Consider the following 25,018-nt stretch of genomic DNA (forward strand, 5'->3'; position numbering starts at 1 on the left):
TCGCACTTTGAATAATCTTGGTATCCTACGGGAACATTTTTTCCCACACTGTCAACGTTCACCGCCTTCCACACCTTTGTGTTAGAAATGCCACTCTCGCCTTGCAGCCATTGTTTCATGAACTGGGTGGAACATTCCGGCCCTTGTTGTGATTTATCCTTCTGCCGTGTCTTACACTCATCACACGTTTTGTTTTTCTTGTTGAAGAAAACGATTTGTCTTAATCTTCGTGTGCCTTTCTTGACACGTTGGTGTGAATCCTGTGCCTAAACATGTTGGTAAATGGCATGGGATTATAGGCCAGTTGTGTCTCTGTTGCCAAGTTGTTTTTGATGCATGTGTTTCCTTTGTGAGTTCAGCACCTGCTTGGCTGGTGGACGAGCACACTCCCAGTAGTTGAATAGGCACGGCATGACTGGAATAATGTGCCCTCCTTGATTCCAATTCCTTCACATGCAGGGTTGTGTTAACAGCGTGCGCATTACGTACAACCTCTAACTGCTTTTAATGCTTTTGATGCGTTTCATCTTTCCTTGGGTAGTGATTGGCTGTCCGTTTCAGACGAGCTCACGTTTCACCGTGCAAGAGAGAGGGAGAGGGAGAGAGAGAGATTCCTGAACAGATTCGAGCAGGCATGTCAAACTCCTTTTTGTCTGGGGTTGCATTGTGTCCCTTGTGAGCGCGAAACCAAATCAAATGTAGCATGGCCTCATGTTACATACACACAACAAAACTGGCGAATGACAATTTGGAATTCAGGCGGTAGTAAAACCCTTTCAAATATTACATTTACTTTACAGAGGGAGTGGGAACAAAAATGCCTGAAATATCTCCAGATTTTACAAGACAACTTGCAATTTCGGTGTTTTAGCAAAAAAACATGAAGTCGATTTGGAAATTTTGCTTTCGCGGGCCACGTAAAACTATATGACGGGCCAGACCTGGCCCACGGGCCTTGAGTTTGACACCAGTGGATTAATAGGTTTATGCGAGCGCTCACACTGTGATCAGGCTTCAGCATTTTGCCTGATTTTAAATTACGCCCAATAAAAAGCCTTAAGTAAATGGACAGTCAGTTTATAGGAAGAAAAATTGGGTGGGTTCAAAGGTGGCAATAATTGTGACATTACAAAATAATGTATGTAAATAGTGTATGTGTAGCTTTGACACAGCTCGAATGCAGGTCGAGCAAGTTCTTGCCCATTCCGACAACAAACCACATGCAAACAAATGCCAATTTGTGTGTATCTTACATAAGTGATCCATTTGGTCAAAGTCCAACAAGAGACGCACAACGTTGACATAACCAGTTTTATTGGACGTGAAATCAGGTGACAGAGTTAACTGGGTCAGCATTGAACAATCAGTGTTTGTAGACACAGGAAAAGGTAATTCAACGGAGGAAGTACTAAAATGTGAAGAAACAGCCAAAAAAAAAAATCTTGAATCAGGTATGCCCAGCTCCTGTGCACAATTGAGGCGTGTGAGCCCAACAGCATACACATCGACTGCAGTCACTACATTCAACATTAGCAAGAAAAAAGTCAAGAGGAGGAATTACACGGAGCCCGCAGGGCCCTTCTTTAGCTAATGCGGAGCTTCGTCAGAGGGCCTTTTCGACTGCATCGAGACCTTCACCTTCTTTTAGTCACGGCGTGAACTTCTACTCCACTTTTATTCGGATACGTCCATGCTGAGACTTTGCGTCTAAAGAGGTACCGTAAGCTTCTGAGGAACAAAAGCGTTAAAAAAAGACCCCCAAATTCCAAATACTCCGGCTCCGGGCCAGATTTACACTTTCAATTTGACTCCTAATACTGATTGCGTGGGTGTGTAGCTAGGCAACTGTCCTTGAACTTTTGAAGGCGTTGTATCAAAGTGCTCGATGCCCCACCTTCTCCTCTGCATAGCGAACGGAAGTGCGCATTTTCCAGGCACACTTAAAAAAAAAAAACCCTACATTTCAAGAAAAGTATTTACAACAAACAAACACCTTATAGAGTAACAGGATACATCTGAGAACCGTGTTCTCTACTGTACGTCAGAAGGCGGAGGTGTCGGAGAACAAGTGTAGCACGACAATAACAAAACATGACCCATGGCGGGGGCTGCAGGTTTGCGCTTGCTGGGATGCGGCCCAGCAAGGGCTGTGTGTGATGGATGATAAGACTGAGTTCCTCGTGCGTTTCAATGGAGGTAAATGGCTGGAGGGAGCCGAAGCACGAAGAGGCTCATATTAGGAAGATTTCAACGTTCAATGTGCGGATCATCACCGTGAGTTCAAAATCTTGACAGCCCTTTTCTCGCTCTACTCTCCTTCCTCCATCTACATATATGGATGTTCCAGTGGAATTGCACACAGCCCCTCCTAGTCCTACAGGCTTGTTTAAGTCTCTGGGTTGGGCGTAGCCAGCAGTGGCACGTTGTCCCGCCTCCTCCTGCCAAGCGGGGGGCGCCTGTACTGCTCCCCGTCGGCCAAAGTCTGCGGCAGCGGCTTCCTCTTGCTCTCAGGCAGGAGCAGAATAGACAACACGGCCAGCAGGGCCAGAGAGGAATAGACCACGTGGTGCAGGAAGTAGCCGTAGTGGTTCCTCAGGTCCATGAGTGGCGAGCTGAGACGCCCCACGCAGCCTAAGGCCAGCACGGCACCCACGCCCGTCCCTCTGTGGACACACGTCCTCAGCGTTTCATTGAAAGGCTTGCTTCCCAACCTTTTTGTGCTCAGTCGCACGCCACGAAACAAAAATGTATCAATATTGCGCACAAGCATATTAGCGGTTCAGCATTTATAAATTCAACTGTTACCTGTTTTTTTTTTTAATCCCCGATTCACATACTGTATTTGCTGTTTGTGCTCAGGTCAAAGCAAGTTTTACTTTGGCGCCACCTTATGGCATCTTGCTGCCAAAACGCTGTGTTGGTGGGTGTTGTGTGTGTGTGTGTGTGTGTGTGTGTGTGTGTTCGTTTGGACAAAAGTAGTGTTTTGAAGCCATCTTGTAGAGTCACTTTCTGCCAAGGAGCTACAGAACTGTTTGTTCAAGTGAGATGAGGAGCTTCAGTACGCCAAAGGTGGTGCTCTGCAGCAATCTTATAGCACTCCTGTACTATAGAATGAAGCAAATTCAGGTGTTTCATTTCGACAAAAGTAGTGCTTTGCCACCATACTTGCATATTTACACTACGTTTGTGGCGGCGCACGGTCCTTGCCCCCCCAAGTAGAGCAGAGACTAAAGTCACGATGATCTCGTCTCAATTTACTTGCAAATTTGGAAACGCAAAGCTATTCTCTTGTATTAAGGGCAACGTGTGGATACAATGGCTAACGATACCTTCTGCTACCTCGTGGAAGAGAAAAAAAAAGATCTGCCCTTCCCACCATGTCGCTGGCACAGCGATTATGAACAAAAAATACATCATCATCTGCAGTCGAGGAATAATCATCAAGCGCCTTCCTACCTGACGACGGTAGGCATGATCTCTGCAGTCAAGAGAACGCAAAGGGAGGCAGTAGCCTGCGAGGAGAAGAGGCCCATGACGGAGAAAACGGTGATGGCGTTCTCACTGAGATCTGAAGGAGGAAAGGCAACGTGTCATTGAGACGCTTCACTGTCGGGCCTTAGAATGACATTCATCCATTTTGCGTTGCGCTTGTCCACATCGGCTTTTTCTCCTCCTCCTACATGATGATGATATACAGTCAAGCCGCAGTACATTGATCAATTGACAGAGAACTGTCAGTGCTAACGTAACAGTCATGGTGCGGTATTACCAAACCTCTTCTTGGAAGGAAAAAAAAAGGCATATACCAGGAAGAAGGAACACAAAGTGCTCGGTGTCTTCCTCTGGACGTGCCTTGATTCTTGACGTGATTGCGATGATATCATACGAGTCACGTCAGTGGCATTCTCGTTGCGCTGACATTTCCCACAGTGTGAACACAGGTTCAATCAGGTTTGAACCTTCCAAATGTGAGTGCGGCGACCTGACCTGAACTTGTACCGTGTGATCATTTGGCTTTATTCATGCGGTATATTTTTTGCCACGTGAGGGAGATGCTGCATGCTAGTAGCACTGGAGGAAACCCAGAAGGAAGCTGCAATCACTTTTTTCAAGTTTTTAACAACTCTGTGGCGTGTCACGTCACATTGAGAAGAGAATTTTATTGGAACTTTAAGGAGACTTAAAACCCATTACAGTGGTGACCCCCCACGCCCCTCCATGTAGAGGGGAGAGACTAAGCCCTTCTGTGAACATTGGAATGTCTATAGAAACGTATTTTCACAACCACTGGCTGAATTTTCTCCAAAACGGACGGGGCGGCCAGAAATTGCGGGCCACCAATCTATACACCGAGTTGCAAAATCCGCAAAAATGGGAATTTGCGAATGCTTTGCTGAAGTCAAAGTAAATGATGCCGCTTACACTTCATGAGTCCCAAGAGGATCAAGGAGGCCAGGCCCGTCATCGTCATGGAGAGCAGAAGGATGCCACGGCGACCGCACCTGTCGACGGTTGCCCAGAGCAACACCCAGGCGCCGCCGCCCGCGCACACGGACAGAAGGTAGGTCCAATAGAAGCCGGGAGCCGTGCCTCGCACATCACCTCGGAAAGAGCTGTAGCAGTGGCTGATGCCGTGAGAGATGAATCTAAAGGCGGCGTGGAGACAAACATCCAGATGGTGATGATTTTAGCAAGGGAGACCGTGGATGAATATGTGACTCACGAGGTGAAGCCCAGCACACAAATGTTCTTCCAGATGTTCCTACTGTGGAAGAGCTCAGGGAAAGACAAGCGGGGACGCGAGGAGGGCGCCGGTTCCGAATCGAGCTCTGGGGCGGACGAACAGAAAAGAGCACGGTGGCAACAGCCAATGGATAACCAAAGTGCTATTCCACGAATCAGCGTGACACAAGCCAACCCGGTCACCGCGCACGCACCCGTGAAGCTCTCGTCATCCCTCGCATCTCTGTTTGAATTTCTCCTCTCGCTGAAGGAGTTCATGTCTCCGTGTCTTTCAGATAGCAGGAGCCAGCGAGGAGACTCTGGAAAAACTCCGGGAATGCTGCAGGTCAAGTGACACGGAAATACAGCTGACCTTTACCCAGCATCAATATGTACATGCCAAAATACAAATGAGGTCTAAATAATGTGAAGAATCTGAACTCTCTCATACCCATAGCTAAGGAAGAGGGTGAGCGGAGCGGCACCGGCTCCCAGAAAGCCTCTCCAGGACTGACAGCCGAGGGCCACGGCCAGCAGCAGCAGTTCCCCGGAAACGGTCATCAGCCCCGCCAGTACGGTCGCGATCAGCCTCAGTGAAGGCTCGCACAACTCCAGGCCTGAGAGAGCAACCGAACACAATCACCTCAAGGTCAAAAAAATGTCCAATGGTATCACGTATTTGCTTGTGAAAAACTTACGAGAGACGTAGAGTGTAAGGTAGACGCCGGCGCTCGCAGCCGCCAGACAGAAGCGCATGACGATGAAGATGGAAGGGTACGGGGAGACGCACACCAAAACGCCAAACAGCACTGACAGGGTGAGTGACGTCAGTAAAGTCTTGGAGCGGCCGATTCTGTGAAGCAAACCAACGGGCGGTGGTTAGGTGCTTGTTTTGTGTGTGTGTGTGTGTGTGTGTGTGTGTGTGTATAAGTGTGTTTGTTTGTGCACCTGTCAGCAGCAAAACCGAGGCCCAGGCAACCAGTCAGGGCCCCCAGGATGAAGCACACCTCCTCCACAGGTACGAGCCAATAGCGATCACACACCAGATCCCACTGCACAGAGACAGGGGGGAATTAAATGTCTTCCTGCGTGCCATTCAGCCTTCGAGTTTCGGGAAAGACTAACAACTCGCTTGAATTGAACCTAAGGGAGACTAACTGTTTTCAAAGCCGCATTTGGTGGCTTCTGACAATGGGTTGGACGAACCTTTTTATCTCTTTTACAGAAAACGTGACCGAAAAAAAGCGTAGCAAGACGTCATCTCCGAAGCGGGAAGCTCGTTAAAAACACGACTTGTAATCACATTTAGGCAAGCCGCGGGTTGTCATTAACAGCCGAGCTGCTCGTGTTGCAGTCTGTCTGCCCGACGCCGAAAGCCAAAATGATTTTCAGTGATCGAGAGAGAGCAACAAACAGCGGGAAAAGGCGGCTGCAGATGAAAAGCCTTTGCCTAATTGGAGCATGAGTGCAGAAACATAAAAGCGTGTCAAATCATCTCAGCCTGTCCTGTTGCTCATTCACAGACTCGCACAGCAGCAAGGCACATTAGGCCACGCTGGGGACACCGGGAAATGCTCAGCAACGAGATAAGAAACTCCCCAGACCAGTTTTGTGACCGACGCTCAGGCAAAGGACGAATGCCCGAGTCCTGCCGAGCAAAGCAATGCCCTTGCGGCCCCCCTCAGGAATCGCCGGAGCACTTCTGCTTAAGTGAAATCCATTTGGAAACGTATCCCTGCTAACGGCAACTGCTTCGTTTGTGCTTTCTCAGTCCGCAGTGCGGGCACGCAACCAACCAGTGTCGAAGCATATGTAGAAACGCACGCACAAAGGCCAGGGAGAGAAAGCAGCTCCAATGTGGAGCTGCAGCAGGCCAAACAAAATTAAAAGGCGCTGAACTTTAATGAGCGGAAGCCAAAAGGCCAGCGGCAAAATCCCAAAATACTTTGAAGAGAAGGCCTGACCATTATTGCGTACGGTCTAGCGTTCGCCAGTTTGCACCATTATTTTGTTTCATTATTACTGCTGTATTACACAATTATATTCTGCTTGTATTTGTGCAGGGGACACATGCTGTTTTACTATCCTGTACTTGCATTATATGCACGCTTAATGAGAAACGACAAGCAAAGCGCAGACCTTTTGAATGATCTAAGTGACACCGTTGCCTTTTTTTAAAGAGCCAAAGGCGCATGGCCTCCAGATGTCCCTGACTGGTCACATTCAGGAGGGAGGGATGAATGAAGGGGGGGACAACTCTGACATTAAGCACTGTGGGCCACAGCTGTCATAGACACTGATGAAGGAAGGTCCAGACAAAACGTCTGGCTCGAGGATTTCATTTTCGGTCTAGCTGACCAGTGAAGCAAAAAAAAAAAAAAAAAAACGAAAGAGGAGAAGGAGGCCGAGTGTGTAAGAGAAGCCTCCGACAACAGGATTAACCTGTGATAGTGATCAAATATTTAAAACGCTTGCGCGTGTCGGCCTCACGCACCCATCGAATCTATGACCGTTTCACCTTGAAAGGCGACATCCTGGAGAAAAAAAAACAGCATTGACGGATGATGTCAAACTCTCGACATGACTGCACATTATGAGCAGCTGCCATTTAATGGGGCAATACAGGTTTGTCTCGTCGGCGAGAAAAATAAAAACACACAATTCCCTTTGAGAACCATGTGGCGCTTTAATCTGGAGGCTCCCGTTCGGAGCTTTACCTCAGTTACGATGTTGTTCCTCAGCCCTTCGGTGATGTTGTAGTCCCAGCCGGCCTGGCAATCGACCACCTCCGATTGGCTCCCGTTGACGTACTGCTTACACTGGGAAAGATCTCGGCTGTCGCCGGGCCTCGGGCCCTTCTCCCATGGCAGGGAAACGTTCAGCACCTCGGGCGTCGGCGCCGGCCCCGGCAGGTGGCAGTGGTGCGGCGAGGACAGGGTGATGAGGGGGTCGGAGGAAAGCAGGAAGGCCAGGAAGAGATTTGGCAGGATGGACAAAACGATCAGGACCCTTTGCTTCTTCCGCCCCAGGGCCAGGACCATCACTTCCCCAGTGGGAGGCAGCGAGGGCGGTACCGGGAGGGAGGAGGAGGACGGGGCGGGGGAGGATGGCACGGGGGACGTGGGGAGAGACGGAGGAGGAGCAGGACATGGGGAAGGGGACACAAGCGTGGGGGACTCGGGCGATGTCATGATGGAGGTGCTGGAGGCGGAGATGTAACAAGGACCTATGAGAGCGAGAATTATACGCTGGTTTAATATACATCACATGAACATCATCACAAGCTCCCTCCAAGTCACACTTAACTTGTGTGTGATTTTTTTTTTTTCATATTACGATGAGAACTTTTGAACGCCACAGCCAGGCGGTTTTTAAGGCTTGCCCGAGACGAAGCACTGGCCGTGAATCCCTCTTGCAGCTGAGAACATCAAATAATTCTCTAGAAAAAGGTCATGCATCGTGCTTCTCCAAATCTGTTCCATGCTGCTGCTGTACCTGTTTCCCCCCCCCCCCCACCTTATAGGACCCCAAAAACGAAATCAACAACGATTACTTCTCTCTATTTAAGATAAGATAAGATAAGATATCCTTTATTCGTCCCACAATGGGGAAATTTACAGCCTCCAGCAGCAAGAATGTATGTAGAAAGGAGAAAGAGAAAAAAACAACAAACATCTTTCAATTAAATACAATATGAACACAAATGGATAAAAATTATTATTATTATTATGATTGTTATTTTTTATTCATCAGCCTGACAGCAGTCGGTAGGAACGAGCGTCGGTATCTCTCCTTCTTGCAGCGCGGGTGTAACAGTCTCTGGCTGAAGGAGCTACCAAGTGCTGTCAGGGCGGGCTGGAGGGCGTGGGAGGGACTGGCCATCATAGCTTTTAGCTTAGTTAGCATCCTTCTGTTGCCCACCTCCTCCAGAGTGTCAAGGGAGCAACCCAGGACAGAACTGGCCTTCCTGACCAGTCGCTCCAGTCTCTTTCTGTCCCGGGCCGAGATGCTGCCTGACCAGCAGACAATGCCATAATGGATGGCCGAGGCCACCACCGAGTTATAGAACGTCTTAAGGATTTAAAATAATAATAATAATAATGTTTAAATGATGTGAAAAACAATTGTAAATAGCACTGCGACTTATCCATTTTGTATTTATATTGCTATTAATTGAACTGTGTTTGTTTTTTCTTCTTTCTTCTTTCTACCCACAATCTTGCTGCAGTAGACTGCAGATTTCCCCAGTGTGGGACAAATAAAGGATATCTTAATCTTAATCTTATTTTTAGGTGTTTTTTTACATCATGTCGTCATGGATGTGAAAAAAATCATAAATATGTCTGTTATAACAAAGGAGTAAACCACAGATATTTGTTTCTCTATCAAATGTAGGGAACACAAGTCAAAAGTATTCAGTTAAATAAATCCAGACACCTGAAGAATCTACTGAAGTACATCAACTTGAAGCCCCTACCCCACCCTCAGTGGGACAGACAGAGTCTTAAGTCATTGTACGGTACTTCGTTACTTGCCACCATTGCACGATAGCCTCCCTTGTTGATACTACAAACGCTTCTCGTTTGGGTGCAGCCAGTGTTTCCTTGCACAGGAAACCTTGCACAGAGGAATCCCGGGGGTTATATAAGAGTTGTTGTTTTTTTTCACGAGGGGTGGAAAACGTGAAGGGAATGTAAGCCAAAGGGGCAGGAAGTGGCCAGCTGTGAGACGCACACCTGCCCCCAACGCAACGCAACACAGCGGGCATAGACAAGCACGGTGACTGCGTGACTGGAAAACACGCGATGACTTACCCTTTTTTTTTAGAATGGTGTTATTTCTGTGTGGCGTCGTCACTTCCAAACGTCCCGAACATTGCGGAGTGCGCGCGGCGCCTGCTCAGAGTACTTCCACGGCTGTCAACGCACATTCGCTTGTGTGCGGGTCTTCTTTGTGCGCTAGTCCCGAATAAAACGACATCACTGTTGGATAACAACGGAAGTAAGGGGAAAACACAAATAAAGACGCCGATCCACAAAAGGACGCGCTAGATGTGTTGCAGCTAACACTGGCAGCTGCCGTAATGGTGATGAAGCTAGTCGGGCGACACGCAGTCCGAGCGTGACGCTCCTCCTCTATTCCCTCGGTATAATTTTCCGATCGGGTTCGGTCTTCCGATCCGAAATAAGAAGACGGTCAGTAGCGAGGTATTGCCAAAGGCAACATCTGAGGCAAATGCATGTCGTCATCCAGCCGGTCGCGGACAAAGAGCTTGTGGAGAACTGCACTGAGGGAAGGCTCGTGTGAGCCTCCGCCGGCGGTTCGCCTTTCGGCAAACTTCGGCTGCAATCGGCAAAATGACGATGACGTCTGCTGTCTCGGCGCGACCAGACGTCGTCTGTCGGGTGCAGAGCAATCATTTCGTAAGAAATGACAGACGGACAGATACACATTTTCCTCGATGTGTTTGAGGACTATAAGATAAGATAAGATAAGAATCCTTTATTTGTCCCACACTGGGGAAATTTAGAGCCTCCAGCAGCAAGAATGTGGGTAGAAAGAAGAAGAAAACAACAAACACCGTTAAAAGGACGAAACAAACAACAAACAGGGATATGCGCTGCTGGAGATGTGTCCTCAAAATATGGAGGACAATTGTCCTCCATATTTGTTTTTGGCAAATAAACATTGTCATTGTCAGCAATGTTCACATTGTTCTTCAGTTTTAGCACCGGTTACATCAAGTAACTTTTTAACAAGAAGGGAAAGACTTTTTCAAGGAACCAACCGATATTTACAAATTAGCATGTCATTTTATTTTAAAATGATTGACAGGACAAGAATCTGGTGTAGCAAATGCTTCCACAAATGGCAAATTCCAATGTCATCATTGGAAAACTACTGTACGAACACTAGTTTGCCACATTGTGGCGCCACACAGTCAGTGACTTCTTCCAAGGGCCCTCTTCACTTTCCCGCATAATAGCTGAACTGGTTTTTGCAAGAATCCAATGACTTCTCTTTTCTGCATTAGATTTTATTTGCGCACATTTTCGCTACCATTCTCTCATTTAAAGGGAAGACTAAAAATGAAGCCTGGAGAGTTTGTGTTAACAGTGACTGTTTTTTGGAACTGCTCATTATTCCCTCCGCATAGACTAAGATTACATTTGCATTTGAAGCACAGCAGCCACTCTTCATGATGCTGCCACCACCATGCTTCACTTGTGGGTGTTTGCACAATACATACCTTTTGTAATAAAGAACAAAAGATTGTTGCTGTTGGGTTTTTTCCCCCCCATGTTGAATTGTACAGGTTATTGGTCATATTCATGATGGAAAAAAGTTATTTAAATCATTTATCACAGTCTCATTTTTTCATTCAAAACCAGGCTTATGAACAAGGGTGTGTAGACTTTTGAAATTCATTGGAAATCCACATCTTAATGCAAAGAGAAGACCGATAATCAGTGGTGCAAAGTAATGAAGAAATATTTTGTTCATACTTTAGTAGCTTTCCAGTCATCTGTACTTAACTATTCATTTTTCCCAAGATATCTGTTCTTTCTAACCCTTTGTATATATAATATCGCTTTTTTCCCCCCCTCAACCTTTGTGGTTGGCGCTATGATGCAATAAAGAAGTATATCGAGAGAGTTAAAATTAACCACAGTTTAGATCTTCATCGATTCATAGTATCTATTGTGGTTTTAAGAGGTGGGAAACAAAAGAGGCGAGTATCTCTCATGTATACGATTCAAAGGATTCAAGAAAAGTTTTCCATTTGCCACCTCTAGCGGTTTGTTCGCCGGCACTGTGATTTGATTCCTAAAAGTGTGCCAGTGAACTTTGAAAATAACTAACGACTGGACTATCAGTGATATGCTTAGCAGTGTTGTGGTGGTGGTTCATATATGCTGCTGCGTGTTGGGTAATTTGGTGAGGATTAGATGAAATACGGTCTTTCCTCACTCTGTGGAGATGTCGCAGTCTACAGGACCACAGATTGCCCCACACGACACTGCGGGACATTTCAACAGACGCGCTCGGGTCAAACAAGAAGTCAGTCTTTGGTGCTCAAATATGTGATCGCCACTGCGTAGTCTCGCGTTTCACCACAGCAACATGATCGATTGATAGATAGATCACAGAATCACAGAAGTGGCTGTCTAATCAGAGTTGTGTGTTTTTCCGCAGTGAGCAATTTGAAGTCCGAAATATGGACCCATTTTGTGGATTTCTTTCAAGATACATGTCCTAAGACTGGGGCACAATTACAAAGGACAGTGGGCATGGCATTTGAAAAGGATTCAGAAGTGAGACACTTAGCGTAGGCGTTCCTTCAGTTTGCATTTTAAGATTGAGTCTTAAAATCTGACATTCATCAGACAGACAGACAGACTGACGGATAGCAATGCATTAAGAACGGACCGAAAGTTAATTTGCCTTATCTTTTATCATCTTGATCTCTCCTATCCGAAATGAACGTTGTCGTTTCAAGCTTTCAACACCCCCCCTCCCTGATCTCTTTGCCCACGTCAGACTTTGAGGTTTAGAAAATGAGTCCAGAAATAACAATGGTCTTGGACAGATATATTTCTATAAAACGAGGGTGTCAGCGGCTTCCCCTAGCCCCCTCCTCTGTATCTCCTATCTCTGTGTCCCTTCGCGACCATCACAGCCACAGGAAGGCCCTGGCAGCCCGAAACGCTGATACGATCTCTACGCTCCCTCATCTCCATTCTCCGCTGTGTCGAAATCTTACCCATCTCACAAAGGGAAACCGCTAGTGAACAACGGTCCGTGACATGACGTCCGTTTCTGTGGCTAGACGACTTATGGTAAATGATGTGGCAGGTGGATGCCATGTTCCCTGATGTAACATACAACACACGCTTAATGTACGCAATGACGGAGAATACATTGGCTTGCATCAGAACTTTATCTATGAGAAGGAAAGAATGTGGCCTTTCACTGCATGCTGGCTGATGTCAAATCTGCAAAAGCAATGTGCAAAAGCCGCACATCAGTAGCCAAATGCAAGCTTTCGGTCGATTAGTTAGACGCTGCTTTCAAACGTTCTTTGAAAATATTTTTGTTGTTGTTATGAGCGAGAATTTTGAAGTGACAAAATATTGGTCTTTTTCCTTTTACCCGTTTGATAATGTATTGCAATTATCAAGTACGTTGCGGTTCAAACAATGTCACATCTGCAACCATTTGCACGTACGTTTCTTTGAAATCTGTTGTAAATTTGAGTCCTTAAAGCAGAAATTCACTCCAGCCTGCAATGTAACCACTTTTGCAGCAGCTCCGGCATCAAGCAGTGACTTTTTCTACAATGCAGCATTTATAGGATCATGGATGCATGCATAAATATCTACTAAATGATGAATATACAGTGCGTATGCTGCTTCTGAGTCAGCTGCATGCTCGTATAACAAATTACGGTAATTGCTCTCTAAGTCTTTTAATCCTGAAGAAACAGGGTTTTTTTCTGTTTCGGATTCTCATTAAATAGCCAAATCTGTGAAAATAAAAAGTGGTCCTTGACAAAAACAATTTTGATAACCATCTTTATTAGCGGTGTTATAAACATCAGCACAGTATAGGCACGATAATAAGAACCGTTTGGTTAAATTATCTCTCTGACAAACGTCAATTAAAATCGAGCGTCATCATCTTTGCTGTCTTTGCGAAGGCAAAATTTTTAATCTGATACAGCCGCAGGTGTACCGAATGAAATATTTTTACAGACATTGTCCACATTAGAAAGAAGCAAATGCCATGGGGAAAGAAAACATCCACAATGAAGCTAAAATAACCAAATACGCAGCAACTTTACTAATTCCACATTTGCTTGTAAAGGATGAATCTTGTATCTCTTGGGGCAATATCAGCCTCAAATGCATTTTACAACAAATGACCATAACGCACAATGTCCTGTACAGGAATCAAACCGAACAAGCCAGAAGATGAGGTACAGATGCACAATTTATTATCCTCAATGGAAGATATGATAATGCTGAGCTTGATGGAACAGTTTGCGGTGGTGGAACTGCACTGCGGCATGCAAAGAAATGTCTGCAATATTTTGCACTTGCCGCATGGGTGCCAAAATATTAGAAACAGCCGATGATGCGTGCAGTGCACTTCGCTCACAGTCATAAGCAGATTGCGCTGCCAGTCAAACTCAGCATTGGTATCTTTGTCAATGCGCGACTGGAATACAGTTTTTGTAGTGGTTCTCCTCGGTTTGTGCAGGTTTAAAACGCTTACCAGAATGATTAGACCACCATTCGGCGTAAGGCTTATTGGCCACCGTTGCCCTAAATTAACAGCATTGGTAATGAGCAAAGTTGTTTTTCGTGGGGGGGTTTTGTAATGGCGAATTCGACCGTATGTACAGTAGAAGCTCTTTGGGCTGAAAAATATCACATTGTCAAATAATGTGATGTCCATTCTTGAAATGGAAAGTGTCCACTGAAGCACTTGATGATGCTGCACGGACTCTTCTCATTTTTATGACAGGTGGTCTAATCAGTGTGTTGAGCACTGTACCTAAGGAAGAGTCCGGTGAGGGTACGATATGACGGGCCGATTATTGTTCTATAAGGCTTTGCTCAGACGGTGGGGACCCCCGCGCCCCCCTCTTCACTTCCCGGTAGGTGCTGCTGGGACAGGATATGTCTGAGAGTGTCCAGCTCCTGTGAGAGCTGCCCGATCTTGATCTGCAGCTTCTGGTTCTCCTCCTGCAGCTGCAGGGCCCTCTGCTGCGTCATCAGGATCCTCCTGCGGGCCTTGTCTCGACTCTTCCGCACCGCGATGTTGTTCCTCTCGCGTCGCAGCCGGTACTCTGCGCTGTCCTTGCTGATGCTCCTCTTGGCCACCGGGGCACGCATGGTTGGCAAGATGAAAGGAGGAGGGAATTCCTGAGGATGCGAAGTTTTACAGAGAGTTCCAAAATTTTACACATCACATACTGTACAACCTGCACCCCGTCGCTTGTCTCTCACCTGCAAATTGCTGCCATGGTTGTGGTGTGGGTTCCCGGAATTTGTGGCGCTGCTGAGACAAGAGGACGTGTACGGCAGGTACGACAGTCCCATCATCTGCTCGTCCATTCTGTCCTCACTGCTGCCCCTCAGTCCCTGAGACTGGCTGTATGTTATCATGTCCATTGAAACCAAATTGGATGACCCGGCTGGGCTTGAAGACGTTGGGTTGAGTGTCACATGGGCCTGATTCGGGTACGGATTCATCCACTCCTGGATGACAGAGGACACCCTGGATTCACACATCTGCTGGGTTTCAATGTCATAATATCAATTATTTTTTTTTAAAAAAGATCAAATGTTTGGATGCAGAAGAAAAAGAATTAACATGAAAAAAACCACTCCGTGTCTGCTTTATGCAATTATGTCCCACAGTTGTCACCTCTGAAAACTAAATATGTTAGTGAAGCTTAAGTTGGTATTGGCAAGATGGATTCCATATTAACATCTTTCTTGATGAAAAAGGAAAAAAAAAAAAACATTGAAATGTGCAGTATATCGAATCGAACTGTCACAGCCCTGAACAAAAGTGCCACGGCAGTAAAAGATGCAAATAGGCTGCAAAACATATCATAACAACCACAAGAAAATTTTTTTTTTCCAATTGAGATTTAATTTAGTGAAGAAACATTAAATACCATTGCGTAATTTCTGTAATTCCATTGGTCATAGGAGTTTATTACCACCCCTTAATCGGGGGAAACTATTTTTTTCCCCTTCCAAAAAAAAAAAGAAATGTAGGCTATTATTCCCAACACTACACTGTCCAGACAATTAAATGCAGCAATGACATGTACTGCAAGAGCTGTTTCAACAATTATTTCTCCGTTTCAACTGACACCATCAGAAACGCAATCAAGAATCAATTATATTAATAGCCATTTGCAGTATTCTTGAACTTGACTTCATCCCACTGAGAACCATTTTGACCATTTTACCACACTACGCTCACTAAATAAGGTACATTATTGCTGTTACGCATTCAATAGCTGTATGCTGCTGTAAGTTTTTTTTTGTTGAAATATTAACTGCATACAATTCCCCAAACAAGTGAAGACCAGACTTACCATGACTAGTTTCTCCTCAGACACTCAGATAATGTTGGCAGGTTATCATACAGGTTGACAGTTTGATGGTAAATGGTCTGAGGGGAGGGGAAAAAAAAGCTTGATTCCCCAAATTTCCACCCCCACACCAACCTCCTCCGACCGCAGTTCTCTCTCACTCTTGCTCGCACCCTCTCTCTCATACTCTAACACACACATACACACGTGCACACACAATTATGAATTAAAATGTCCCCATAATATATACCCACGTATGATGTCAATATGAGCGGCACAGAAGGCAAGTGGTTAGCACGCCCGCCTCACAGTGCAGAGGTGCTGGGTTCGATTCCGGCTCTGGTATTCCTGTGCAGAGTTTGTATGTTCTTCCCCTGCCTGCCTGGCTTTTCTCCGGGTACGGGGGTTTCCTCCAACACTCCCAACAACATGCATGGCGGGCTAATGGAACACTCTAAATTGTCCTTAGATGTGAATGTCAGCGCCAAAGGTTGTTCTGATTTGTGTGCCCTGAGATTGGCTGGCAAGCAGTTCAGGTTGTACACTGCCGACTGCCGGATGACAACTGGGTTAGGCTCCAGCACGCCCCGCAAACCTTGTGAGGATAATCATTAAGCAGATCAGAAAATTGATGGTTAGATGGATGGATGATTGTAATAATGATTCACAAGTGTAAACATCTGTCAACATGTGAACACTGATGATAAGTGATATTTGCTATTGATACCTAAGAACCCAATTCCAATGAATTCGGGACGTTGTGTTAAACACAAATACTAATGCAATACAATGATTTTCAAATCATGTTCAACCTATATTTAATTGAATACACCCCTTTTTGGCAAACAATTATTAACTTTTAATTTTATGGTAGTGTGTGGTCTTGTATTTGTCGTGTACAGTATTCAGTTTAACAAAGGTCGATGATAATTTGCAAATCATTGTACTGTATCGTGTTTTATGTTCAACACAATGCTGCAACTTCATTGGAATTTGGTTTGTATTTGATTAACATATATACACAGGCGTTCACTGATAATGAATTATATTTAATACCTGTTTGGTTAAACATGCCATTGTAATGTATTTGTTAGAAACTTGAAAAACGTGTACGTAAGTATTTGACGTTTTTATCTCTGTGTCGGATGGAATGTCGCCATAAGACTTTTGTCCCACTGCGCTTCCGTATTTCAACAAGTCTAAAATGGCTTCTGCCGTCGACAATGTGAGTAAACGTGTGCTAGTTGACTTTTACTTCAAGTTGTTATTTCTGTTATTATTGTTGTTGTATTAGCTGGTATATTCCTCACTGTGGCGTGGCCGATGAAATGAGTTGTTGCATATAATCTAGGCTTATGGGAAAGTATAATTGTTTTGTCATAAAGACGTTGGCTAGCCAGTTAGCTACACACACATTTGCCCACGCTCACCATTTGGACGTTTTGACTCTTGTTTCCCTTTTAAAACATAACCACTTAATTTTCTTGCAGGATTTGATCGACAGTGATTTGCCCAAAGCTGTTAACCTGCTGAAGAGTCTCACAGAGCAGGTACATTCGTCGCGTGTTACGTTATTTTAAGATGGAAAAAAGCGTATCAGTATAAATGCATGCTTAGCATATCAGCAAATGAAAAATTCGTAACATATTTGATAACATATTCTTTTTATGTTTCATGCACCGGTGAACACACAATGTCAAGTGATGCCATTTACTTAATACGATGCATTAATATGATCGCAACTTTCTAGGTTTCAGCAGTTACCAGTCATGTTCAAGAACTGATCACCAAAGTTAAAGACGGTGTATTTAAGACGACAAAGGTGAGTGCAGAATGGGAAGTAAAATTTTGTCCTCACAATGCTTTACATACATAAAACTGCAGGTTTAAGTACATTTTACTTCGTGATTCACAAAAGGCTCAATGCTGTACTCAAAGCCAAATTCTGGACAAACAACTCCTGGTTATGCTGCAGCCGCATCTAATCCAGTAGATCAAACTCAAGGCCCCCGGGGGCCAGATCTGGCATGTCAACTTGCTAAAATCTCTACTAAAATTTAAAATGCTCAAATGTAATCAAAAGGAGACACATTGTCAGTTTCTTGTTACCAAACCTCTCATTACAGTAACAAACAACAGTTGAATAAACCGTTATTATTGACTGTTTTATAACTTAAAAATCTGTGATACGGCTGCGCCCTAAGCAATGAACCACGTTCTAGTGAGGGTTCACTTGTGTTAAAATAGATTTCACTTGCGCCGTCCCTATTAGCCATTGTGTGTTCTCTCCTTCTCTGAGGCAGGGTTTGTCATTTCTGGACCTTCGTTATCACCTGCTACTCTTCTATCTTCAAGACCTCACTCACCTAATCAGCATCAAGACAGAAGGTGGAAAAATAAAGGAGAGCGAAGCCTTAACCCGAGTGGTAACGGTCAGGACGGTAAGACGTTTACTGCCACTAACTACACTGTAACTCTGTATTAGTAGGAGTAGTATTTGACCTGTGGTTTTGTTTGTTTTAGGTCCTGGAGAAGATGCGACCTCTTGACCACAAACTCAAATACCAAATAGATAAACTGGTGCGCACAGCTGTCACTGGCAGTTTGGGTAAGTTGTTGTCCAAGTTGGAGACTGCATATCTTAAGTCATGTTCCAGTGAATGAAACACTGCGTTTGTGTTTACAGCTGAAAACGATCCGCTGCAGCTTCGGCCTAACCCGGAGAATCTCATCAGCAAAGTGCGCAACCTGGCATTCACACTCAGAAAGGTTTCCACTGAAATTACCTGTATAGTTGCTCACCTTATATAAAATTTTGAAACAGCTGAGTGAGTCTGAAGATGAAGAGAACCAGGGATCGACGAAGAAAGTGGCCCCCTCCAGTGACAAGAAATACATTCCACCCAAGATTGCAGCTGTATACTATGGTAATGTTGATTATATTTAACGGTTTTATCCCCTCCACAACCTTGAAACCAGGACTGCCCAACCAGTACGTTCTTGTTTGATTCTCTCTTTCATCAACAACTGTTTCAAACAATAAGATGTATGTGTGCACGTGCGGTCAAAAAAGGTTGGGCCACCCATGCGTTAAACATTCAAAAGTATGAAGACATTTCAAAATAATGTCGTTTTTTTATTTTCGGCACGGGTTTGTTTCAGCCATGCCAGATAAGGTGGATCCTGTTGAGAAAATGTGCCTTTACAGTACTGTGGGAAAACTTGCGCGATCTCTCCTTACCCACTAGATGGCGACATGACAGAAGCAGACAAGAAGAAAGCTCAGGTGGAGCGCCAGCGGCGTGCTGCGCTGAGAAGCTCCGTGATTCAGGAGCTGAGGCAGCAGTACAGCGACGCCCCCGAGGAGATCCGGGAAAGGCGGGACTTTCAGAGTGAGAGAGAGAGCCGTGAGGAGCTACACAGGTGATTTTTATTTGGTCGGGATCCACTTTGTTTAATAGAATGTGAACACTGATGCTCATCCCCCACTCCCCTGTCTAATAACGCAGGAAACATTTTGAGGAATCCATGATGGTTCGACTGAATGTGCCCAGCCGAGAGAAAAACACCATCAAGCGAAGAATTATGTCCATGTCTGGTCAGCTGGGTGGCATCACGCACTTTGGTGACATCACAGCGCTGACGGGTGGTGAGGGTGGCCAGGTGAGCGGTGGTCCTTTCCTTGCAAAGTTTTTGATTTGAAGACCCAAATCGGTTCTTTTCTATGAGTAAAACTTGTAAAAATGTATTGCAATAGTATTAACAGGTGTATTTGAATAAATTGTGTGCATGTATACATGTATGCATTTATGTACAGTTTGTTTCTGGTCCTAACGCTTTGTCCTTGCTGGCTAATCACAGGATGCTGATGACCCCCGGCCCAAGAAAAAGAAGAAACAGATCGTGAAAAAGAAAACTAGAAGGAAAGGTGAGGACATTTCAAATAGACCAGCCACATTAAAATTTAATTGCTATAATGCATGATACAAATCAGGCCATGTGTCAAGTCTTTCCCCTCCCTTTTTCACTTTTTTAATGGAGGAAATGCAAAAAGAGTGGATGTTAATTTTTCTTTTCTGATCTTTTTTTTTCTCCTCCATAGCCTTCAAGAAGCACAGATAGATCCGTGAAGTTGTCATCACTTGGATTTAACCAAGTTTTGGAGAGAAAGATGTTTGGGGGGTTTTGTTGCCATGTGGTTGAAAAACAATAAATAACTGAAATATATGCGGTCCTTTCTTCCTCCGTGCAAAAAACGCAAAGTAAAGCTTCATGAAGATGATGGTCTTGGTTTAAGCCGAAAAAACAACCGTGTATAGTAAGGCGTTTTTAGCCGAAAAAAACGACCATGTATAGTAAGGCGTTTTTAGCCGGAAAGAAAGACCGAAAAAACGACCATGTATAGTAAGGTATTTTTAGCTGAAAAAAACGACTGAATAGTAAGGCGTTTTTAGCTGGAAAGAAAGACCGAAAAAAACGACCATGTATAGTAAGGCAATTTTAGCCGAAAAAACAATGGAAAGAAACGACCATGTATAGTAAGGCGTTTTTGGCCGAACAACAACAATGTATAGTAAAGCGTTATTAGCCGAAAAAAAACGAACATGTATAGTAAGGCGTTTTTAGCCGAAAAAAACGACCATGTATAGTAAGGCGTTTTTAGCCGAAAAAAATGAACATGTATATTAAGGCATTTTTAGCCGAAAAAAACGACCATGTGCAGTAAGGCGTTTTTAGCCCTAAAAACCATGTATAGTAAGGCGTTTTTAGCCGAAGAAAACGACCATGTATATATAGTATGCCGTTTTTAGCCGAAAAAAACGACCATGTATATAGTAAGGCATTTTTAGCGGAAAAAAACGACCACGTGCAGTAAGGCGTTTTTAGCCGAAAAAAACGGCTTACTATACATGGTGGTTTTTATCGGTATTTTTTTGGGCTAAAAACGCCTTACTATACATGGTCGTTTTTTTCGGCTAAAACGCCTTACTATACATGGTCGTTTTTTCGGCTAAAAACGCCTTACTATACATGGTCGTTTTTTGGTTTAAAACGCCTTACTATACATGGGCGTTCTTTTGGTTTAAAACGCCTTACTATACATGGTCGGTTTTTTTCGGCTAAAAAAGCCTTACTATACATGGTCGTTTTTTTTGGCTAAAAACGCCTTACTATACATGGTCGTTTTTTCGGCTAAAAACGCCTTGCTATACATGGTCGTTTTTTTGGCTAAAAACGCCTTACTATCCATGGTCGTTTTTTTCGGCTAAAAACGCCTTACTATACATGGTCGGTTTTTTCCGGCTAAAAACGCCTTACTATCCATGGTCGTTTTTTTCGGCTAAAAACGCCTTACTATCCATGGTCGTTTTTTTCGGCTAAAAACGCCTTACTATACATGGTCGTTTTTTTCGGCTAAAAGCGCCTTACTATACATGGTCGTTTTTTTCGGCTAAAAATACCTTACTATACATGGTCGTTTTTTTCAGCCAAAAACGCCTTACTATACATGGTGTTTTTTGGGGGGCTAAAAACGCCTTACTATACATGGTCGTTTTTTTTCGGCTAAAAACGCCTTACTATATATGGTTGTTTTGTGGGGGGTTAAAAACGCCTTACTATACATGGTCGTTTTTTTCGGCTAAAAACACCTTACTATACATGGTCGTTTTTTTCAGCTAAAAACGCCTTACTATACATGGTCGTTTTTTTCGGCTAAAAACGCCTTACTATACATGGTCGTTTTTTTCTGTCAAAAACGCCTTACTATACATGGTCGTTTTTTTCGGCTAAAAATGCCTTACTATACATGGTCGTTTTTTTCGGCTAAAAACGCCTTACTATACATGGTGTTTTTTCGGCTAAAAACGCCTTACTATACATGGTCGTTTTTTTTCAGCTAAAAACGCCTTACTATACCTGGCCGTTTTTTTCGGTCGTTTTTTTGGTTTAAAACGCCTTACTATACATGGTCGTTTTTTTTCGGCTAAAAACGCCTTACTATACATGGTCGTTTTTTTTCGTTATTTTTTTTGGCTAAAAACGCCTTACTATACATGGTTGTTTTTTTCGGCTAAAAACGCCTTACTATACACGGTCGTTTTTTTCCGTCTAAAAACGCCTTACTATACATGGTCGTTTTTTTTTTGGCTAAAAACGCCTTACTATACATGGTCGTTTTTTTCGGTCGTTTTTTTGGTTTAAAACGCCTTACTATACATGGTCGTTTTTTTCGGCTAAAAACGCCTTACTATACATGGTCGTTTTTTTGTTTTGAAACGCCTTACTATACATGGTCGTTTTTTTTCGTTATTTTTTTTGGCTAAAAACGCCTTACTATACATGGTTGTTTTTTTCGGCTAAAAACGCCTTACTATACATGGTCGTTTTTTTCCGTCTAAAAACGCCTTACTATACATGGTCGTTTTTTTTGGCTAAAAACGCCTTACTATACATGGTCGTTTTTTCGGTCGTTTTTTTCGGCTAAAAACGCCTTGCTATACATGGTCGTTTTTTTGGCTAAAAACGCCTTACTATCCATGGTCGTTTTTTTCGGCTAAAAACGCCTTACTATACATGGTCGTTTTTTTCGGCTAAAAACGCCTTACTATACCATGGTCTTTTTTTTCGGCTAAAAACGGCTTACTATCCATGGTCGTTTTTTTCGGCTAAAAACGCCTTACTATCCATGGTCGTTTTTTTCGGCTAAAAACGCCTTACTATACATGGTCGTTTTTTTCGGCTAAAAACGCCTTACTATACCATGGTCGTTTTTTTCGGCTAAAAACGCCTTACTATCCATGGTCGTTTTTTTCGGCTAAAAACGCCTTACTATACATGGTCGTTTTTTTCGGCTAAAAACGCCTTACTATACCATGGTCTTTTTTTTCGGCTAAAAACGGCTTACTATCCATGGTCGTTTTTTTCGGCTAAAAACGCCTTACTATCCATGGTCGTTTTTTTCGGCTAAAAACGCCTTACTATACATGGTCGTTTTTTTCGGCTAAAAACGCCTTACTATACCATGGTCGTTTTTTTCGGCTAAAAACACCTTACTATCCATGGTCGTTTTTTTCGGCTAAAAACGCCTTACTATACATGGTCATTTTTTTCGGCTAAAAACGCCTTACTATACCATGGTCTTTTTTTTCGGCTAAAAACGGCTTACTATACATGGTCGTTTTTTTCGGCCAGAAACGCCTTACTATCCATGGTCGTTTTTTTCGGCTAAAAACGCCTTACTATACATGGTCGTTTTTTCGGCTAAAAACGGCATACTACATGGTCGTTTTTTTCGGCTAAAAAAAGACTTACTATACATGGTCGTTTTTTTCGTTATTTTTTTTGGCTAAAAACGCCTTACTATACATGGTTGTTTTTTTCGGCTAAAAACGCCTTACTATACACGGTCGTTTTTTTCCGTCTAAAAACGCCTTACTATACATGGTCGTTTTTTTTTTTGGCTAAAAACGCCTTACTATACATGGTCGTTTTTTTCGGCTAAAAACGCCTTACTATACATGGTCGTTTTTTTCGGCTAAAAACGCCTTACTATACATGGTCGTTTTTTTGTTTTGAAACGCCTTACTATACATGGTCGTTTTTTTTCGTTATTTTTTTTGGCTAAAAACGCCTTACTATACATGGTCGTTTTTTTCGGCTAAAAACGCCTTACTATACCATGGTCGTTTTTTTCGGCTAAAAACGCCTTACTATCCATGGTCGTTTTTTTCGGCTAAAAACGCCTTACTATACATGGTCGTTTTTTTCGGCTAAAAACGCCTTACTATACCATGGTCTTTTTTTTCGGCTAAAAACGGCTTACTATACATGGTCGTTTTTTTCGGCCAGAAACGCCTTACTATCCATGGTCGTTTTTTTCGGCGAAAAACGCCTTACTATACATGGTCGTTTTTTCGGCTAAAAACGGCATACTACATGGTCGTTTTTTTCGGCTAAAAAAAGACTTACTATACATGGTCGTTTTTTTTCGTTATTTTTTTTGGCTAAAAACGCCTTACTATACATGGTTGTTTTTTTCGGCTAAAAACGCCTTACTATACACGGTCGTTTTTTTTCCGTCTAAAAACGCCTTACTATACATGGTCGTTTTTTTTTTGGCTAAAAACGCCTTACTATACATGGTCGTTTTTTTCGGTCGTTTTTTTGGTTTAAAACGCCTTACTATACATGGTCGTTTTTTTCGGCTAAAAACGCCTTACTATACATGGTCGTTTTTTTGTTTTGAAACGCCTTACTATACATGGTCGTTTTTTTTCGTTATTTTTTTGGGCTAAAAACGCCTTACTATACATGGTTGTTTTTTTTCGGCTAAAAACGCCTTACTATACATGGTCGTTTTTTTCCGTCTAAAAACGCCTTACTATACATGGTCGTTTTTTTTGGCTAAAAACGCCTTACTATACATGGTCGTTTTTTCGGTCGTTTTTTCGGCTAAAAACGCCTTGCTATATATACATGGTCGTTTTTTTGGCTAAAAACGCCTTACTATCCACGGTCGTTTTTTTCGGCTAAAAACGCCTTACTATCCATGGTCGTTTTTTTCGGCTAAAAACGCCTTACTATACATGGTCGTTTTTTCGGCTAAAAACGGCATACTACATGGTCGTTTTTTTTGGCTAAAAACGCCTTACTATCCATGGTCGTTTTTTTCGGCTAAAAACGCCTTACTATCCATGGTCGTTTTTTTCGGCTAAAAACGCCTTACTATCCATGGTCGTTTTTTTCGGCTAAAAACGCCTTACTATCCATGGTTGTTTTTTTCGGCTAAAAACGCCTTACTATCCATGGTCGTTTTTTTCGGCTAAAAACGCCTTACTATACATGGTCGTTTTTTCGGCTAAAAACGGCATACTACATGGTCGTTTTTTTTGGCTAAAAAAAGACTTACTATACATGGTCGTTTTTTCGGCTAAAAACGGCATACTACATGGTCGTTTTTTTCGGCTAAAAAAAGACTTACTATACATAGTCGTTTTTTCGGCTAAAAACGCCTTACTATACATGGTCTTTTGACCCGAGGACAACAGAAGGGTTAGAGGGCCGGGTCAAATGTTTGGGGAACCCTGCTCTCGAGGGTTTGCAGGAAATGGTAACGAAGTGTACTGACACTGAGCGTGATTGAGCGGGGTTTGAACCGGGGTTGCCTGGACTGAA

The 25,018-nt window shown here is 43.6% G+C and overlaps 4 protein-coding genes across 6 annotated transcripts in view; 1 reads left to right on the forward strand and 3 right to left on the reverse strand.

Moving 5' to 3' along the window:
- The window catches only part of LOC127593046 (receptor activity-modifying protein 3-like), a 44,517-nt gene extending 28,469 nt beyond the window's left edge, over positions 1-16,048 (reverse strand). The window contains exon 1 of the mRNA XM_052054238.1: positions 16,035-16,048. The gene's annotated coding sequence lies outside the window, so the exon portion shown is untranslated. The remainder of the gene's footprint in view (positions 1-16,034) is intronic.
- Positions 1,298-7,983, reverse strand: slc22a17 (solute carrier family 22 member 17). Its single transcript, XM_052054216.1, has 9 exons — positions 7,440-7,983; positions 5,671-5,774; positions 5,421-5,575; positions 5,174-5,339; positions 4,938-5,062; positions 4,724-4,829; positions 4,423-4,646; positions 3,457-3,568; positions 1,298-2,663 (listed from the first exon to the last, which is right to left on the reverse strand). Exons 1-9 carry the CDS (start codon positions 7,911-7,913, stop codon positions 2,387-2,389), a joined length of 1,743 nt encoding a protein of 580 aa, XP_051910176.1. The 5' UTR covers positions 7,914-7,983; the 3' UTR covers positions 1,298-2,386.
- cebp1 (CCAAT/enhancer binding protein (C/EBP) 1) lies at positions 13,284-15,960 on the reverse strand. Of its 3 annotated transcripts, none has more exons than XM_052054236.1 (3): positions 15,845-15,960; positions 14,739-14,990; positions 13,284-14,654 (listed from the first exon to the last, which is right to left on the reverse strand). In XM_052054236.1, the coding sequence occupies exons 1-3, from the start codon at positions 15,845-15,847 to the stop codon at positions 14,346-14,348; spliced, it is 564 nt and encodes a 187-aa protein (XP_051910196.1). In that variant the 5' UTR covers positions 15,848-15,960; the 3' UTR covers positions 13,284-14,345. The 3 variants fall into 3 exon arrangements, with proteins under 3 accessions (XP_051910196.1, XP_051910194.1, XP_051910195.1); XM_052054234.1 differs by having other exon boundaries at positions 14,739-15,026; positions 15,845-15,959; XM_052054235.1 differs by having other exon boundaries at positions 14,739-15,023; positions 15,845-15,958.
- A 997-nt stretch (positions 16,049-17,045) lies between the features above and the next one.
- On the forward strand, positions 17,046-20,068 carry ngdn (neuroguidin, EIF4E binding protein). Its single transcript, XM_052054225.1, has 11 exons — positions 17,046-17,066; positions 17,332-17,391; positions 17,592-17,663; positions 18,145-18,282; positions 18,365-18,449; positions 18,528-18,580; positions 18,666-18,768; positions 19,090-19,264; positions 19,351-19,504; positions 19,703-19,769; positions 19,944-20,068. The coding sequence occupies exons 1-11, from the start codon at positions 17,046-17,048 to the stop codon at positions 19,961-19,963; spliced, it is 948 nt and encodes a 315-aa protein (XP_051910185.1). The 3' UTR covers positions 19,964-20,068.
- Positions 20,069-25,018: the final 4,950 nt, after the last annotated feature.

The sequence above is a fragment of the Hippocampus zosterae genome, chromosome 20 (assembly GCF_025434085.1).
Source record: "Hippocampus zosterae strain Florida chromosome 20, ASM2543408v3, whole genome shotgun sequence".
Taxonomy (NCBI): Eukaryota; Metazoa; Chordata; class Actinopteri; order Syngnathiformes; family Syngnathidae; genus Hippocampus; species Hippocampus zosterae.

Excerpts from the sequence above, each read along its gene's own strand:
- slc22a17 (XM_052054216.1), bottom strand. The coding sequence starts at position 7,913 with ATGACATCGCCCGAGTCCCCCACGCTTGTGTCCCCTTCCCCATGTCCT. Across the intron at positions 5,775-7,439 it reads GGAACAACATCGTAACTGAG|TGGGATCTGGTGTGTGATCG; the intron begins GTAAAGCTCCGA and ends GTCTCTGTGCAG. Across the intron at positions 3,569-4,422 it reads CCTCTTGGGACTCATGAAGT|ATCTCAGTGAGAACGCCATC; the intron begins GTAAGCGGCATC and ends TTCCTCCTTCAG.
- cebp1 (XM_052054234.1), bottom strand. Across the intron at positions 14,655-14,738 it reads ACCATGGCAGCAATTTGCAG|GAATTCCCTCCTCCTTTCAT; the intron begins GTGAGAGACAAG and ends TCGCATCCTCAG.
- ngdn (XM_052054225.1), top strand. The coding sequence starts at position 17,046 with ATGGCTTCTGCCGTCGACAAT. Across the intron at positions 17,392-17,591 it reads TGAAGAGTCTCACAGAGCAG|GTTTCAGCAGTTACCAGTCA; the intron begins GTACATTCGTCG and ends GCAACTTTCTAG. Across the intron at positions 19,265-19,350 it reads AGCCGTGAGGAGCTACACAG|GAAACATTTTGAGGAATCCA; the intron begins GTGATTTTTATT and ends CTAATAACGCAG.